General features: G+C 41.0%; 1 protein-coding gene across 2 annotated transcripts in view; it reads right to left on the minus strand.

The window, feature by feature from the left end:
* Positions 1 to 662: 662 nt before the first annotated feature.
* The window catches only part of KIT (KIT proto-oncogene, receptor tyrosine kinase), a 54736-nt gene continuing 39973 nt past the window's right edge, over positions 663 to 15425 (minus strand). The window contains exons 9-21 of one of the 2 annotated variants that reach the window (XM_068942872.1): positions 14882 to 15075; positions 13655 to 13761; positions 13436 to 13562; positions 13068 to 13172; positions 12869 to 12979; positions 11117 to 11267; positions 9976 to 10064; positions 9501 to 9628; positions 6087 to 6209; positions 3215 to 3326; positions 3019 to 3118; positions 2256 to 2361; positions 663 to 1074 (exon numbers count right to left, since the gene is read on the minus strand). In XM_068942872.1, the coding sequence (XP_068798973.1) occupies positions 949 to 1074; positions 2256 to 2361; positions 3019 to 3118; positions 3215 to 3326; positions 6087 to 6209; positions 9501 to 9628; positions 9976 to 10064; positions 11117 to 11267; positions 12869 to 12979; positions 13068 to 13172; positions 13436 to 13562; positions 13655 to 13761; positions 14882 to 15075 (1579 nt within the window). In that variant the 3' untranslated portion in view covers positions 663 to 948. The remainder of the gene's footprint in view (positions 1075 to 2255; positions 2362 to 3018; positions 3119 to 3214; positions 3327 to 6086; positions 6210 to 9500; positions 9629 to 9975; positions 10065 to 11116; positions 11268 to 12868; positions 12980 to 13067; positions 13173 to 13435; positions 13563 to 13654; positions 13762 to 14881; positions 15076 to 15425) is intronic. The other variant, XM_068942871.1, reaches the window with a different exon arrangement.

Genomic DNA, 15425 nt, shown 5'->3' on the forward strand with positions numbered 1-15425 from the left:
GCCCTGCTGTATTGTGACCAAGCTAGCAGAGCCCATCTATCTTTGGTGACCACTTTTGGATACGACAATCAGCAAAACAAGTTTCTAAGCCCGCGCGCTCCCACGGTTGGGGCGCTGGCACGCTTGCGGGCTCCCGGCTCCGCAGCTGGAGGAGACCCAGGAACCGGCAGCTCCTCCTGAAGCCAGAAACTGGGCAGACAAAAACCGGGCATACCCCTGCAGTACGGTGGCAACCGGTCTGCACAGCTGACAGCACAGGTGGGATATAACGGCAAAGGTCCACACTGTCCTCCCGGCATCCGGTTCGAATCGCGGGGCGCCTGGGAGGGTTTGCTGCCGTACGGACCGAGGCGCTGCGGCAGGGATTCGTTCCCTTCCCCTGCCTTGCCCCGGTACATCCGGCACCCTCGCTGGCCTCCAGCCTGCAGCAATTGCCCGGGAAAGGTTCACAGGCATGGCTGGATGTGGAAAGGGGGTTGTACAGCAACTGGCTTTATATTAATTTACTTCTTAAATTCAGCACAATAAAACTAACTAGAAAATGACTGTATGCTTTCGAGGCACAGATCCAGAGCAGGACCGCTGCAGATTTGGTTTGATCTGTAGCCATCTCATTCCACACCCTGGCTCAGGATTTCTGTGTTTTTTTTTGTTTTTTTCCTCCTTCAGATCTGGCTCTCTACTGCAAATACACACAATATAGCAACATATATACAGCTTCAGTTAACATTGCAATGATGCCTGTAACCGTGCTTGGCAGATTAAGTTTATGTGTAACAGTGTGTGGTAAAGGACAGTATTACAACAACATTTCAGCTACACAGTGTAGTAGTAGTAGTAGTGAGTAAAAGTAAGAGAAATTATTGAAGTCATCCCTCTCTCACCCCCTGCAAAACACAAACAGCAAATCCATCTGGGCTCCTCTTCTTCCAGGCGCCAACTCCTCTTTCAAACATCTTCGCGTACCAGGAGAGGCTGAGTCGATGAAGCGCTGCTACCCACCGAATTAATCCTCACAGAGTGATCTGTAGCATTTCCTTGACTGGAAGGTGGAGTTGAAAAGTTTGCGTAAACCTGCAGAGCCCAAACACAGTTGTCAATATTGTACAGAGTGCTCCTTTTATATATACACTCCGAATGCGCTCCTTTGTTAGCAGTTTCCCAGTTCACACTATGTATATGCATGAGATATATCCAACTTGGATGTTTTCGCACAAATATAAAAAGGAAGTTTCAGAAGGTCTTGGGTATAACTGCTCTTTAAATGGGTCAAGAACCTCAGTCTCAGTTACTGAAAACACTGCAGCTTACAACTGCACACTAACTTTAAGTTAAGTTTGAAAAAACGCAGTCCAGGTTATTGTTAAAATTACCCCAGTAACATCACTAACATTTTCTTCACGTTCTTGCTTTTGTTTCAGTAATGCCTGCACCTGCCAAAAATATTCTACAGGATGCAATTGAACACCAACAGCTTTCGGTTTCCTCTTTTCTCAAATTGTCAGGAAGCCGTGTACTTTGTGCCCAAACACGGCATCTAGAATGTGCAAGGTTTATTTTTAAGCCAGATTTTAAACCTTATTTTTTAAGCCCAATAACGCACGGTGTTATGGTGAGAGAAAATCCCAGTCTCTGACATGCCCCGACTTTTTCTTAGGACAGTTTTATCCAGTTATCCTCTCAGAAAAGGTTTTACTAGCGAATGGCCCAAAGCACAGTGAATACAGAAACTACTTTGTCGCAACATACCTCCAAGGTTATCTGCATATAGCTAAGTGAAGTAACCAAGTAGTGACAGAACAGCAGAAAAAGCTCAACTCCTTTGTCCAGAAAGCTTTTCAAATAAAAGCTAAATAGTCTTAATTTCTGAGAATTCTCCCAGAGAAATAGAGGTTTTCATGTTTCAGGACATGATGAATTTATGAGGTACCACCGTATTTCGTATCATCAAAATTGTTGTGGCAGGTGTATTTCGAGTGTAAAACATCAAACTGTGCAAAGACCGTTGTCTAGCCGGTACCTGTTTCAGTGCATGGGCCCAGACAACTACTGACAAGAAATGGAGCAACAAAGCAGAAGTGAATAGCACAGGGATCGCTCCTGCCACCCAAACTTGCAGTGCAAAAGTACCGGAATAATAGTGGAAAACTAATGAAGTGCCTAGGACCTGTGCTTCCCTCAGCTCTAGTCTAACGTCTTGTTTGAAACAGTTTTGACCCCAAAAGAGTGATGAGCCGTATGGAGCCCACACTTACCCGGGGGGCATTATCTGAAAGCTGCTGCTCAATCAGCTGGACAATTTGTTTAAATGTGGGTCTCTGTAAAGGATCAGCATCCCAGCAACTCTTCATTATGTCGTACCTGCAAAGATACTAAAATTAAGTACTGCTGATGAGGAAATTCTGAGAGTCCTTGTCTCCCCTCTATTATTACTTGTAGAGGGTGAACAGACAGAAGTGTGTGACACGGCCTCACGATTTAACATGTTTAAATGACTTGTAAGAATAGAAATAGTACTGCTAACACCTACGCTTATGACAACAAAGGACTCAATACCAAGGAGAGGCTCTGGACACAGTTTCCTTTGACAGCTTGCTAAGCGCCAATCTGTTTACGAAACAGTGAGTAAGGGATGGCTCATAATGAAGATACGTGGCCAGGCTCCTTGCAGTCAGGACATACAGTACAAATGCAGATGTTGTACGCTTTGATGCTACATCTTCCTGACTGCTTTGTCTGAAATAAAAATGTTTAGTATGTTCTGTGACCTGTCAATACTTGAGAAACATGGAGCAGATGCCACGGCAAAGTGATCAGACAGTAAAAGGCGAGAGTGTGTTACGCTGTATGCAACAACACAGGAATGTACACTAGCTAGATTACGTGAGTTATTTAAAACGGGAAAGGAACTTAAAGACAACGGAGCACTGTGAAGAGTCTTAATGCAAAGACGGAAGCTTCCCCTCCTTTGCATCATCACTGGTATTTGCTGATTAGAGGTGCTGGCTGCTTGCTTACATTTCAGGTGGTGCACACTCGGGGCTGAACATCCTGTACCCCTCCTTGATCATTTTATAGAACTTGGAGTCCACGGGCATCCCTGGATACGGGCTGCTTCCTGTTAAGAGAACAAGTGAGCAATGTCATCTCCGCATCAGGAATAAAACCAAGATGAACATGAGTCTCCTAAACCACAGATCTCGAAGCGGCTTACCTAAAGAAAAGAGTTCCCACAGCAATATTCCGTAAGACCAGACATCACTCTCAAAGGTGTAAACGCAATTAAAAATACTTTCAGGTGCCATCCACTTCACAGGAAGTCGAGCCTTCCAGGGAAAAGGTATTCAGTAAGACAATGGACATAAAGGTGTGAAATGAACTTCTTACACTTATTATGGGCTTTAAACACTTGTTTAATTAAATAACAGAAGCATCCAACCAAAAATGGACATCTCCGCATTTTAGAGAGAAGCACAAGTGCTTCACAGTTACTGATCCATCCTTCTATGGTCGACCAAACTCGTGCAGTTCCTTGCACTCTGATTTTCTGTATACTCTGCGATTCCCTTTGTCTGGTTACAAGGGATGGCAGGAAATCAGAGCGTAAGAGTATGTATAAACATGGCATAGTTCCTTATGCAAACATACAAGTCTCCTTCTGTGGACTGCTATCATAGCTATCACTGAAAAGGTCCACATATTCAGTCAAGACATCTGCTTTAGCTCCTCAGTGTATCGGAAAAAACTTGAAAATTCACATGAAAAAGAATACATATTGACAATTTTCATACGTTCATGTGGGAACAGACATCCCTCAGAAATGCTAATTGGAGCAGAGGAAAGGGTAAAAAGCACAGAAAGCCTTTGGATTTGCTTCCATTTTCCTCTCCTTACTCTGTTGTTTTTCTTGTCTGACTGTGGGAGCCCGTTAAGCTTCTGCCCTAAGCACTTGTCCTGCAAGGGGAGAAGCTGGTCCCCTTCCTTTTAAGTGATCTTGCAATATAGGTGTGTTACAAACACATACATATCAACCATACCACAGGGAAGAGCCTTGATGTCTTGTAAGGGAAGGAGACAGATTTGGAAAGGAGGTAAACCGAAAAGGGAAGAAATGAGGTGGAGGAAAGGCAGGCTTTTTCACCAGCTGCCTACCGTTTCAGGTAAGAACGTGCAGCTCAACAGAGTGGCAACCAGAGGTCTTGAATAACACGGATAAGAAAGCCCTCTCCTTGGCCAAGTCCCCAGCTGCTGTCACGGCACTGCCACCCAGCAGTGTCTGGGCCAGCAATGCCCCAGTGCTCCTGACCTGGTTTAAGATCAGGCCATATGCTACCAGATGCTCCCTGCAGCCACTGCTTCCTCTCTCCCCAGGTGGCTGCAGCCTATCCTCTTCTGACCCTTTCAGGCCAAGTAAAATCCAGTAAATTTAAAGTATAGTCTAGACAAGTAAAACGTAATTGCTTACTGCCCACTTCCCTCATAAGCAGCTGGTCTCTACTTCCCAATCCTAGGTGCATTGCTTGATCAAGTAGCTCCTGACCTGACACCGAACCTGAAAACAGCTTTCTTAACACCAGGAGCCCAAATAATTCAGGAATGGCTCTGCTGGCAAAATATTCAGCGGCAGTAAGTGCTCCCTAACCTCAACTTCCAGGCACACAATGGCTGGCACCAACGCTGGTTTTGAAGACAACAAATAAAAACTTCCCTCTGCCCCCTGCAGCCTAAGATAGGGTTGCCCTGGTTGCCTAGGACCTGAGGGACGGCTGGGGGACAGCAAAGATATCTGAGATACCTGAGGTGCCGTGAACTGAGGTTAACTGAGTGTGGCAAAAAAAGTCAGTGAGAAATGCTCAAGCATGGGACTTTCTTTCTTTTTCAGCCTGACAAAAGCCCAGATGGGTAACCTGCGGTTTGTGTTGTCTGTGTTGTCAAGCCCTTAACGAGAGGTCAACTTCTTCTGACTTTCCAGCTGCTGAGCAATCAGATGGGGGCACTGAGGGGCTGCTTTGCTGAACACAGATCTTCATTTCTTTTAAGAACTGAACAAATCAAAATGTGTGTGCTCTGAAGGCAGTGGAGGGGTGCACATATCTGAAGTGGAATTAGAACAGTAACATAAACGGCAAAAATCAGTTTGAGATGCAAAGTACCTATGGGCAAATCACCTTCCCAGCACACTGCTCCAGCTTAACCATAGGCAAGCTTACTTTTCTTCTGCAGTAAGGCTCTTTTTACTGCTCTTGCATTTTAAAGGGGACTTCAAGCACTGCCAATATCATCTGCATCACTTCAAAGTGTCTTTGTACCTCTGCGAAGATCTAGCAGGTACTAGTGTAATTGATACCCTTCTGCATAGGAGGTTTTAAACCTTTCTCATCAAAATATTGTGTCCCATTCCAACTAATGTTTACCTATTACAGGGCAGGAACTATAGCTGCAAGTTAAAGCCATATATATTACATATAAAAGGCTAGAGTAAGTATACGGAATCAGAGAAAAATCAAGGCTTATTTGCTTCCCACCATGCCCTAACCAACAAAGTCACACTTCTAGAATCCTGTTTCTCTTGTCTGAGTAACATGCTATAACAAAGAAGAGGATGCAAACCCCTGGTTATTTAGATATTTCTAAAATACATTTTTTTCAGTAACAGACAAAAACAGCGATGCCCAGAGGAAAGGTCTCCAAATAATTACTCTCAGGATTAGCCTACCAGAATATTTCCCGTGGCAAAACTTACAAGTCTTCACAGAGATTTAAGTTTTAGTTTGTTCAGATAATAACAGAAAGGCTACACTTTATATTGGTGCAACAAAAGCATCTCCTCCAGTATAACATACATTCAGTTACAAGTGTGATTTTTCAATTACAAGAGCATGTATATACTACATATTTGTTAGCACACATATCTAGGTCAGGAACTGTCTCTCTTCACATTTCTCGCCCTGGTCAGCACAGATACATACCAGAATCGGGAAGTCTAGATACGGTCTAACTAAGAAAGAGATTTCTTTGCAAGTCAAGACAATATAGAGGAACTCTCCTAATGTAAAACTGGTGGATTAAGTAACATATATACTTACATTTCCTTTGACCACATAATTTGAATCATTCCTTATGTCTCTTGCCAGGCCAAAGTCACAGATTTTTGTTATTCGACCATGAGTGAGAAGAATATTTCTTGCTGCCAGATCCCTATGAATGCACTAAATAACAAACAGACAAACAAATGAAGTTGTTTTATAATATCCTTAACGCACTGCTGCTTGGTCACATGTTTTCTTAGCTATATACTTAGTGCATTATGCGTTTTTGGTAAGCTGAAAGTCATAATGAAGCCATGTGTTGAAAAGCTTAGTCAGATGATTAAAAATTCTTGCGTAGTATCTTTACTATCATGCCATTGCTGCATGTAGTTAAGGCTGTCTATGCATTTCTTTTAGAAAAGACCACTTGAAGTCATTTTACTTTTTCCAGCATTTCACATTTGCAGCTAAAGTTCAACATACTTGTTCTATGCTGGGGATAGAAATTTTTTTTGAACTTTTTATCAAAAAAATCTTTGACTTGTTTCCTAACATTGGACCAATAAGGGGGAAATGTGGTTTGATTTTAAAACAGTTCCAATCCTTTATTAAGCCACTGTTGTGACTGAGGAGGAAGCACTGAAAAGCCGAAAACAGGGAAGATTATGGTCCAATTTTCAAAGCACACAAGTTAGGAGACTCACTTTCAAACACACTCCTCTGGAAGACTTAAGTCACCACTTGCCTAGGAGAGCTTTATGAGCAGATCTAAGCCTTTGAAAATACCTGAAGTTTTCACATGCCATTATGTTTTAATGAACATTGTCATGTGTTCAATGACCTAGCTAGCTTACCTTCCAGTTTTCATTTGAGAAGTATGCACCTGTTTGTAACTACACCTACAGAAGGGTGGTTGAGTTTACCACATTTTCTGTCTTTGCGACTGTGGAGTGCGTTTATGTGCATTTATGAAAAGCGGTAGCTCTCTAACAGAACTGTCTTTCTCCATCTACTACAGAAAGTAAGCGCTTGCTTTACTGATCTTTTATTATACGCAGGACACAGCTGCCTATAAACAGCTGAAGATGCTTCAATTTTTCTCTTCATTTTTTGCTTAAAATACAAAATTTAAGTAATTCCATCCAAAAATGACTTAAAATATCAGCAGAGTTGATCAATTCAAAGTCAGCAAATGATAACTGCAGGCTGCATAAGCAACCTAATCTCTATCCTTTTGCATGCTTACACTGAGGAACTATCTTCAATGACAGTTACCTTCTCAGGGGATTCTCATTCAAATCCCAGTCCAACACATTGTTCACTTTGCATATGGATGCTAACAGCGTAATTGCACTGAGGCAGTAAAGTGAAGGAAGGGCCAAGTATCCAGTGAGTCTCTGTTTTACTCCTCCAAACGTAGCGCGGTTTTTATTGAATACAGACTTTGTCCATTGGAGGAAGAACTGCCTCGCGGCTTAGGCACTGGGCACTCATTAATGGAATCACACGTCCAGGAAAAACTCATATCCTGACTATCCTGACCCCCGCCCCGAGACACTTTAATGCCTCCGAGTCCTGATGCACAAACACACTGCAAAAGAGCAGCTGGGTACTCTGGGTACCACTGCTGGTCCGCATAGGCCCCCGTTCTCTGAGGACTGGCTTTGGTGAACCTGAGGCAACCTACGCACCCACCGAAATGACTGCGTGTTTACTAGTTGCTTACTTCAGCTAAGGGCATGTATGAACACAACAACCAAAGAGGACCAAACACAAGAACGTGTTACCACAGGGTAACTTAGTTTTGTGATAAAGCCCTGAATTCTACGCTGTCAAACAGATACAGAGTGTTATTTCCCAACCTCACTGTGATGTTGCACTCATTATTGCCTTTGCTACTCATTGCTACAGTGGCTGTTTGCATGAAAAGACTGTAAGGAAAACGTTCACCGGGAATGATGCACAGTGAATTTCTGGGGCTATTCTACCGGAAAATAAATAAAGAATATGTGTGCTACGCACCACCTGTCCTGAATAGTGAAAAACGCAGGAGTCTAGTGAAGACCATTAAAATCTGTAACGTAATGCAACTGCCTGCGAGGCCTGTTTTGAAGCTGACAATAGCTGAAAAATAAGCTAAAGTGCTTGGAAGGAGGAACAGCAGAAAAAATAGAACGCTCAACTTTTTAAGTGCCACTTTCAACATGGTCTTCTGCCGGAGCAGATTTAGGGCCACACTTCCCACTATTAACACAGGATCGCTGTATTACCTTATTTTCCTTAAACTGGCTAAGTTTATTTTTGTTACTGTATCCAAGATACACCTATACGATCCTGTCTCTACATTGGTTATAATTTTTATATGTTAAATGGCATTTTTCTTCACAGGAAGATCACAATTATGCAGTACAAGTACTGCACAAGTACCTTTCTGATATGCAATACACCTCCTGTGAAACCCAGAGAATGCCTATCACGCTCAGCATAGGCAATGAAAATCATTTGCGAGTCTCTAGACTAATTTTACCTTCAAAGAAAACGAAAAAAAACCAAGACGCATTCTGCATATTAACCCGTAACACTAAAAAAGCACATTGTATGGTAAGTCCCTTCTCTAAAGCAGCATTCTGCAGGAAATAAGTACTGACTGTGGCATTGCTTAAAACTTAACAGAAACTCAAGTTTTTTGTGCAAATAGACAGTTTTCCAGCTGTCTGCATACTGTTCTTTAGTTTGCAAACTCTTCAGAGGTGCCACAGAGAATAAATCTTAAACTTTCAAGACTGAATTGCTTTTGAAGACATCCACACATGTCTTCGTGTAGGGATCTGATTCTTTCATGAACTCCATCTAATTCCCACACACCAGAGGAGTCTCTGAAAACACAACTCCTTGGGATTTGTAGGGGTTTCAATGTCTCCCAAGTCATAAGGAGTTCTCAGGAGGCTATCTGCGTGCTCCAGGAAACAAATGAAGGGCTGAAGATCAAACCCGTAAGAGGTACCACCCAAACTAGGAAGGGTAGCTGCACCCGCTGTCTCCCAGCACATGACGCTATTAATCACCGGCGTTTCAGGGTGCAGCAAACATATTTCACTGCAATTTCTCTCATCTGTTTCCTCTCTTGACATCTCTATGCCCACTTTCTCTTCACGAACGAGGCCTGTAATCCTGCTAGCCTGAATGACGGATATGCGGTAGCAATGCTTCATGTTGACTACTGTATGCCCTGTGCTCTGCTTTACAGAAGGAAAAATCACTTTTTGCAGATGAGCACCTCTCAGTACAAAACTTCAAGACTAACTGAAGCTTCACAAATCAGAAGCAGCATCTCAGCGCTTGTTACAAAGAACACAGTGGAAATATTTAGCATTTAAATATATGGACTACATTAAAGTACTGTAAGTGATGCAAAAGGAAATCAGAAATCTAGATTTCTGTCCAGCTCTCAAAAATTTTCAACTTACTTACATTTTTAGAGGCAAGGAAGCTCATGCCCTTTGCCACCTGGTACGAAAAGCTTAGTAGATCTTCAACATCTAGAGCAAGTTCGTCATCTTCCAGCATAGAAAGGGTAACATCCTGATCCGTGTAGGATCCTATGCAATACAAACACCAAGAGCTTTTGAGTGGACTGTGTATAATCATATAGAAACAGATTTGTTTTACATTAAACACAACAGTGATCTAAACAAGAACCAGACTGGAGCTAAACAAATAATCCATTGCCAAAGACTGAAAAATAATTCTGGTACTCCATATAACTGTGGAAAAATACAAGACATCATTGTAACTTAGCATATCATTCTTTTCAGTCCTTCTCATACAAATGGATTTTAATTGTCCTCATCCAACAGAAAAAAGTATTTTAAAACTGAAAAAAATCCATAAAGGACTCCTTTCTACACTCCAAGTGGCAGACAGGATTTCTTGATATTGTACTTACCAGACTTAACTGGTCTTTTTTTATCAGCTTTTGGTGGGACTGCATACGACACTCCTGGTTTCATGTCCATGTACTCATTGACAACATCACTGTAGAGGCAGCAGACGAAATGAAACATCATTTCGTAAGTAGGTCTCAAAAAACACCCGAAGAAAAAGCCAACACTAAGCCAACATTCTGAATATGCTCTACAAATTAATAATACTGTAAAATCATGCGTGTGTAGAAAAGATGAGAAAAGGCCTGTACAGGAGGAGAGGATTGTCAGTAGAATTTGCAATGCATCTCAAAGTTTGGAGTTTGGCTCAGGCAAGCAAACAAAACCTTTCACACATACACCGCTTATCGAGACTACAGTCTCTATAAATTAATGGCCAGATGTTCCACAGGCTCTGCTCATGCTTCCCTCTTTTACTTAGGCCAACTTTGATCACAGTATTTCAGCAATTCAAGGGTCATTTGAAAGAAGATAAAATGATTAAAAAAGAAAAAGTTAAATTCAGAGCTTTGTGTGTTGGAAAGGGGATTCACATATATTCCAAAGAATTAGCCAAGGCTTGGGACAGCAATCTGCTACGTTTTTTAAGTTTAAGTTTTCTTATTGCTTATTTTCTCACTTATAATTCGTCTGTACAGATTCTCATACTATATGGTTCATAAATAAAAAGCTAGGCACCTTTAGAAACAACAGATACAGTAAGGCCTCTCATACAGTAAGGCACTGTTTTTGTTGTAAAAAGTCACTTCTGAAGGCAGGAACTTACGAGAGCTCAGAATATTAACGCCACAACACTGGGGGAATTGTCATTCAAGCTGCTAAATAAGTGCTGCCAACGACTAACAGTAATGATAAACACAAAAACATATTAACATTAGAGCCAAGGAGTTGCGTGAATTAACTGCAGGAAATTCGATAAAGAAGTCAAACACATAGTGCATACAATGAATTGAGCTCTGTTAAGACTAAACCACCCACTGTACAAATGATCTTTTTAATTAAATTGTTTTCTTACACAGCAAAGACTCTCCAAAGCCTGCGGCAGGAAAGGTTTCTTCAGCTTTCCTGTCACTAATAAACTTGGATATCCCCTCCTTCTGCATTTTCTCGAAACGCAGGTACATTTCAGCAGGTCATACTTACGCTGCAGGCTCTGCCTGATGCAAAAGGTTCTCGTAAACTGCCGTTTCTGCATGTTCTTCATGTTTTGGACAAATAAACGAATCTCGTTTCCGCCTCAGAAAATTTAAAAGATCACCGTAACAGCAATATTCTGTAATCACCAGAGTGGGACCTGTAGAGATATATGGCAGGTTGAGAAAGCAGGTGAGCATTGTTTTCAAAGCCTAAAACCGTATATAAAAAATAGCATTCAGCTAAGCACACAAGCTGGAGTATTCAAAATCACACTACCTAGCACCATCTAGACTTGAAAAGTTATAGAAAAGTAACCACCATATCCTCCCTTTCACAGATCCGTAACTATTGTCCAGCTAAAGCTGTGTCACTCCCAATTAATTTTTCCCTCCTCAATAGTATTGCATTATACAAAAATTAAACAAATAAGTCTTTTTCCCTCTCTTCATGTGATAATGTTGCTGGCCAGACACATCTGTTTGATTTTGTTCACTTCCTGAAGGAAGTTATTTGTTCCAAATGTTAGAGTAATTCAAGCTTCAAACATTAATCCTTTTGATTCACTTCTGTTTACAGTAGAGCTTCACACTCCTTCAGTAATGTTTTGGAAATGATGTAGAGTGTTATATTCTGCAGTATAATAGGAAAAATCATTCAAACAGAACAGCCTGCTGCGACAGAAAACTACATTGCACAAGGTCTTAGAATATTAAAATGAAATCTAAAAGGAGAATCAAGTCATCTCCAGTGCGGATGTTTATAGATCAAATATACGTTTTCTGAGTGAACGACTACAGCTATGACACTTGATTATGTAATCATGCTGAATGTTATTTCTTCTGTAAGGTTATTCTCTGCCACCATTTCCTAACCTCTACAGTTTATTTCTATTTTCTGCAGTTAATAATTATAGGTGTTGTAATCGCAAAAACAGTGTTTATGTCAGGATTTTCTTAAAGAGTCCTCATGATTTTGCAGCTGTCTGAAACACATACGGACTTAGGCCAGTGACTCTGCTTTCTTGATCACTTAAACAAAATTGCTTCATCCTATTTTTAAACCATTAAATGTGAAAGGGAGAAATATTGTGCTTCTGTCTAAAGCACTGAATTTTTATAAGCTTCTTTACTTGGAAAAAATGAAATAAAAACTCGGAGAGCAAACATTTGTGCAAGAAACAATGTCATTTTGTTATTAAAATGCACATAAATTAAAAATGAGTGCTATGGTTCTTAAGGAACAGGGCTGTATCTACTCTGTATCGACATTTCAGCTGTTTCTTAGCTTTTATTATATCAGAAAATAAACTTATTAATGTTAATAATGTTAATGTATAACGTTATAATGCTAATGCCAATATTCTTAAATATAAAACATTTGGGTTCTGCAACACCTATTTTTTTGGGAAATTCTTTCTCTCAACTTTTTATTGTTTAGATTTGTAACTTCAAGGGTGCATTAACAAATACAGGGTTTACGCAGAACACTGGAGGACAATACAGGATGAGCCTGCAGACTTCATCTTGGATGCCAACAAGCAACCAATTCATGTATCTTCTCTCATTCCTGAGAAACAGGGTGGTGGAGGAAAAACTTAAGCCATACATGATGATAGCCATGACGATCTGTGAACCAGCTAAGCAAGTATTTAAGATTTCTCCACTTAACAGTACTGGGTTCTTCTTCACAAGGCTCCTCCTTCTGACCACAAACAAAAAAGGAATAGAAAAGAAATCAACATGCTGTTGATAACCGTACCTCCAATAGTGCAAGCTCCAAGCAGATTCACAATATTAATGTGGTTACCGAGGTAACTCAGAACTTTAAGCTCTGACATCAAAGCTTCTCTTTCTGTTAAATGGGCACTTGCTGCAAGGCAAAATACAACGCTCAGTAAGTAAGACTCCTACCAGGAGGAAGTCAGAAATAAATTGTACAATATATTACAGCAACTTACGTTTCAACATTTTTACTGCTACTGTCATAGCAGCATCAGATTTAAACAGACCATAAGCAGTGGCTTCAACAACCTTTCCAAAAGCTCCCGCACCAAGAGTTTTACCTAATAAAGCCAAACAAAACACTTCTTTACAACTCGGAACACTTCTTCACAGTAGGTTCAACATTTTACTTTATGGTATCAAGGAAGCTATTCTACATATGCCTACTAGCTTTTTCTCTCAAGGTAAGTACGAGCAATTATCACTACGTGCATTACCGCACAACATCTTTTTGACAAAAAGTCTGCTGTGTTTGACCATGATGTCATTTTATGAGACCTGAAGGCTTCACCTTACAGATGAAGGTAAATAAATCTAAACAAACCAAAACTCAGCCGGTTTCTTGGAAATTCCCATTTGTGATCATAAGGAAGTTGTGTCGGGTCTATGTAAACATAGTTGTTTCCATTTATTTCTTCAACAACTTTCCACTGAACTTCGTATTTGGGTTTCTGGAAAGGAAAGGAAACGGTTGTCACTACTAAAGCATCTGCAGTCGCTTCATACGCTTCAGTAACTCTGGCAAAGGAGCTTCGGATTTTACCTGCAAATATACGTACACCAGAATCATGACTATGATGCACATCAGTCCTGCGGCTGCTCCAAATGCAATCAGTAAAGGTGTGAAAAGGGTATGGGTACGGATTTGTTCTGGAAAGAAACAGAAAATTCCGCTTAAATACTGAATAAGAAAAACAGTATTAAAAACAGTCAGGAGAAAAATCTTTTCCTGATTCTTCCGTGTTGAACAAGGTTTGGGGTTTTTACTTTCCCAGGTGTGCTCCAAATATATCAGAATCCCTTTCTTGAGTGACCTCTAAGGAGGCATAGAAACCATGCAGTTTGTTTCTTCACCAGTCCCAGCTTCGTCAGGTCAGAAGTCATGAAACCAAGACCAACCAATGCAGGGCTTTCGCATGATCACAGTCAAGATGGATTAAAGACAGAAGCTTATGAGTGGGACTCTTCTTAAAATCCAGTTTTCACACTTTTTCCAAGAACGATCTCTACAACATATTTCTGGCAAGTAGAGGTTGTGCAAAGTAGCAAAGGAATATCATTGTAATAAAATCAGTACGCCCCAAATCTGGCTTAATTGTTTGTGTGTTATACCTGCATGTAACAAAACGCAGGGAAAAAAAAAGCAGAACATTTGATTTTGCAAAGAAGAGCAAATATTTACAAACACATTTCAATTCATCTGTGTTCTAGTGTTTTTTAATTTTCGCAAACCCACAAATATTGCTTTGGATGACAAAACTCTTTAAGTGCTTTTGCAGTACGCTGCTGTTACTTCTTTTACAAGATCAGGGCCTTCAGGCTCCAGTCAAGATTGAGACTCTATTTTACCAAGACATCGTAAAAACAGAAAAAAACGCCATCTTTCCTTGAAAGAGCCTAAGCAGTCAATACGGACAAAGACAGGAAAAAAAATGGGAGAGAGAGATAATGTAACCTGCTGTAATGCTGCAGGAGGTTTGTCTCTGTGCTAGATCACACTGCAGACAGAAGAAGATCAGCTAATGTTCATGCTGCAGTTCTGAAGCAGTTAACAGATTATACCACAGCATTTACTGAAAAAAGAAAAATAATGCTTTGGCAAACAGAAAATGTAGTTTGGTAAGTTATCGTGCACTCACCACCGTACCATAAGCTTTATCACAGCAAAGGTAACATACTGAAAATATTAATTCTCTTATCATGGAAAGAGCTGAATGGCACCAACATTAACTGTGGTTTACGCAGTAGTCTCATTCGCTCTAGCCATTACCTTTAATAGCAAAGTTGAAAAAAGCCGAACTTTTGTCACCGTTGCTGGAGGCCTCGCAGCACACGGTGCCAGTGCTCCTGAACATGCTGACGTTAATGGTGCTCTCAACCAGAATTCTTTCAAAGGACGGCACTGAGGAATTGGTGTCACTGATTTTCACGTCCATGGGGGATATCGTTGGTGAATCAAAACACCTGCCAGAAACAACACTGACAGTTACCTGTTCTGAATTACTATCTGGAACGAACGACAGGTCTTGCTGTTAAGTTAGACGGTCCCTGCCAGATCATCAGCTAAGTAATGCTGCTCCACAAAAGGACTGAGCTGAAGTTCTTATCCTCGATGCTCAGCCTACTCAGGATGTCTCATTTTCTTCTGCCCAGTGGGTAAAACAGATACAGGAAACCTGACCTAAAGGGACACCACAAGTCCTTACGTTCTCCTTTCGCTAGAGGTTGCAACAGCTACAGGTCCGCAAGCCCACTATGGCCTTTCTGCTGTTGAACCTGCACCTTCAGCTCCAGTTTCAAGCAGTTGTGGTCTA

This window comes from Struthio camelus, chromosome 4 (genome assembly GCF_040807025.1).
Source record: "Struthio camelus isolate bStrCam1 chromosome 4, bStrCam1.hap1, whole genome shotgun sequence".
Lineage (NCBI taxonomy): Eukaryota > Metazoa > Chordata > Aves > Struthioniformes > Struthionidae > Struthio > Struthio camelus.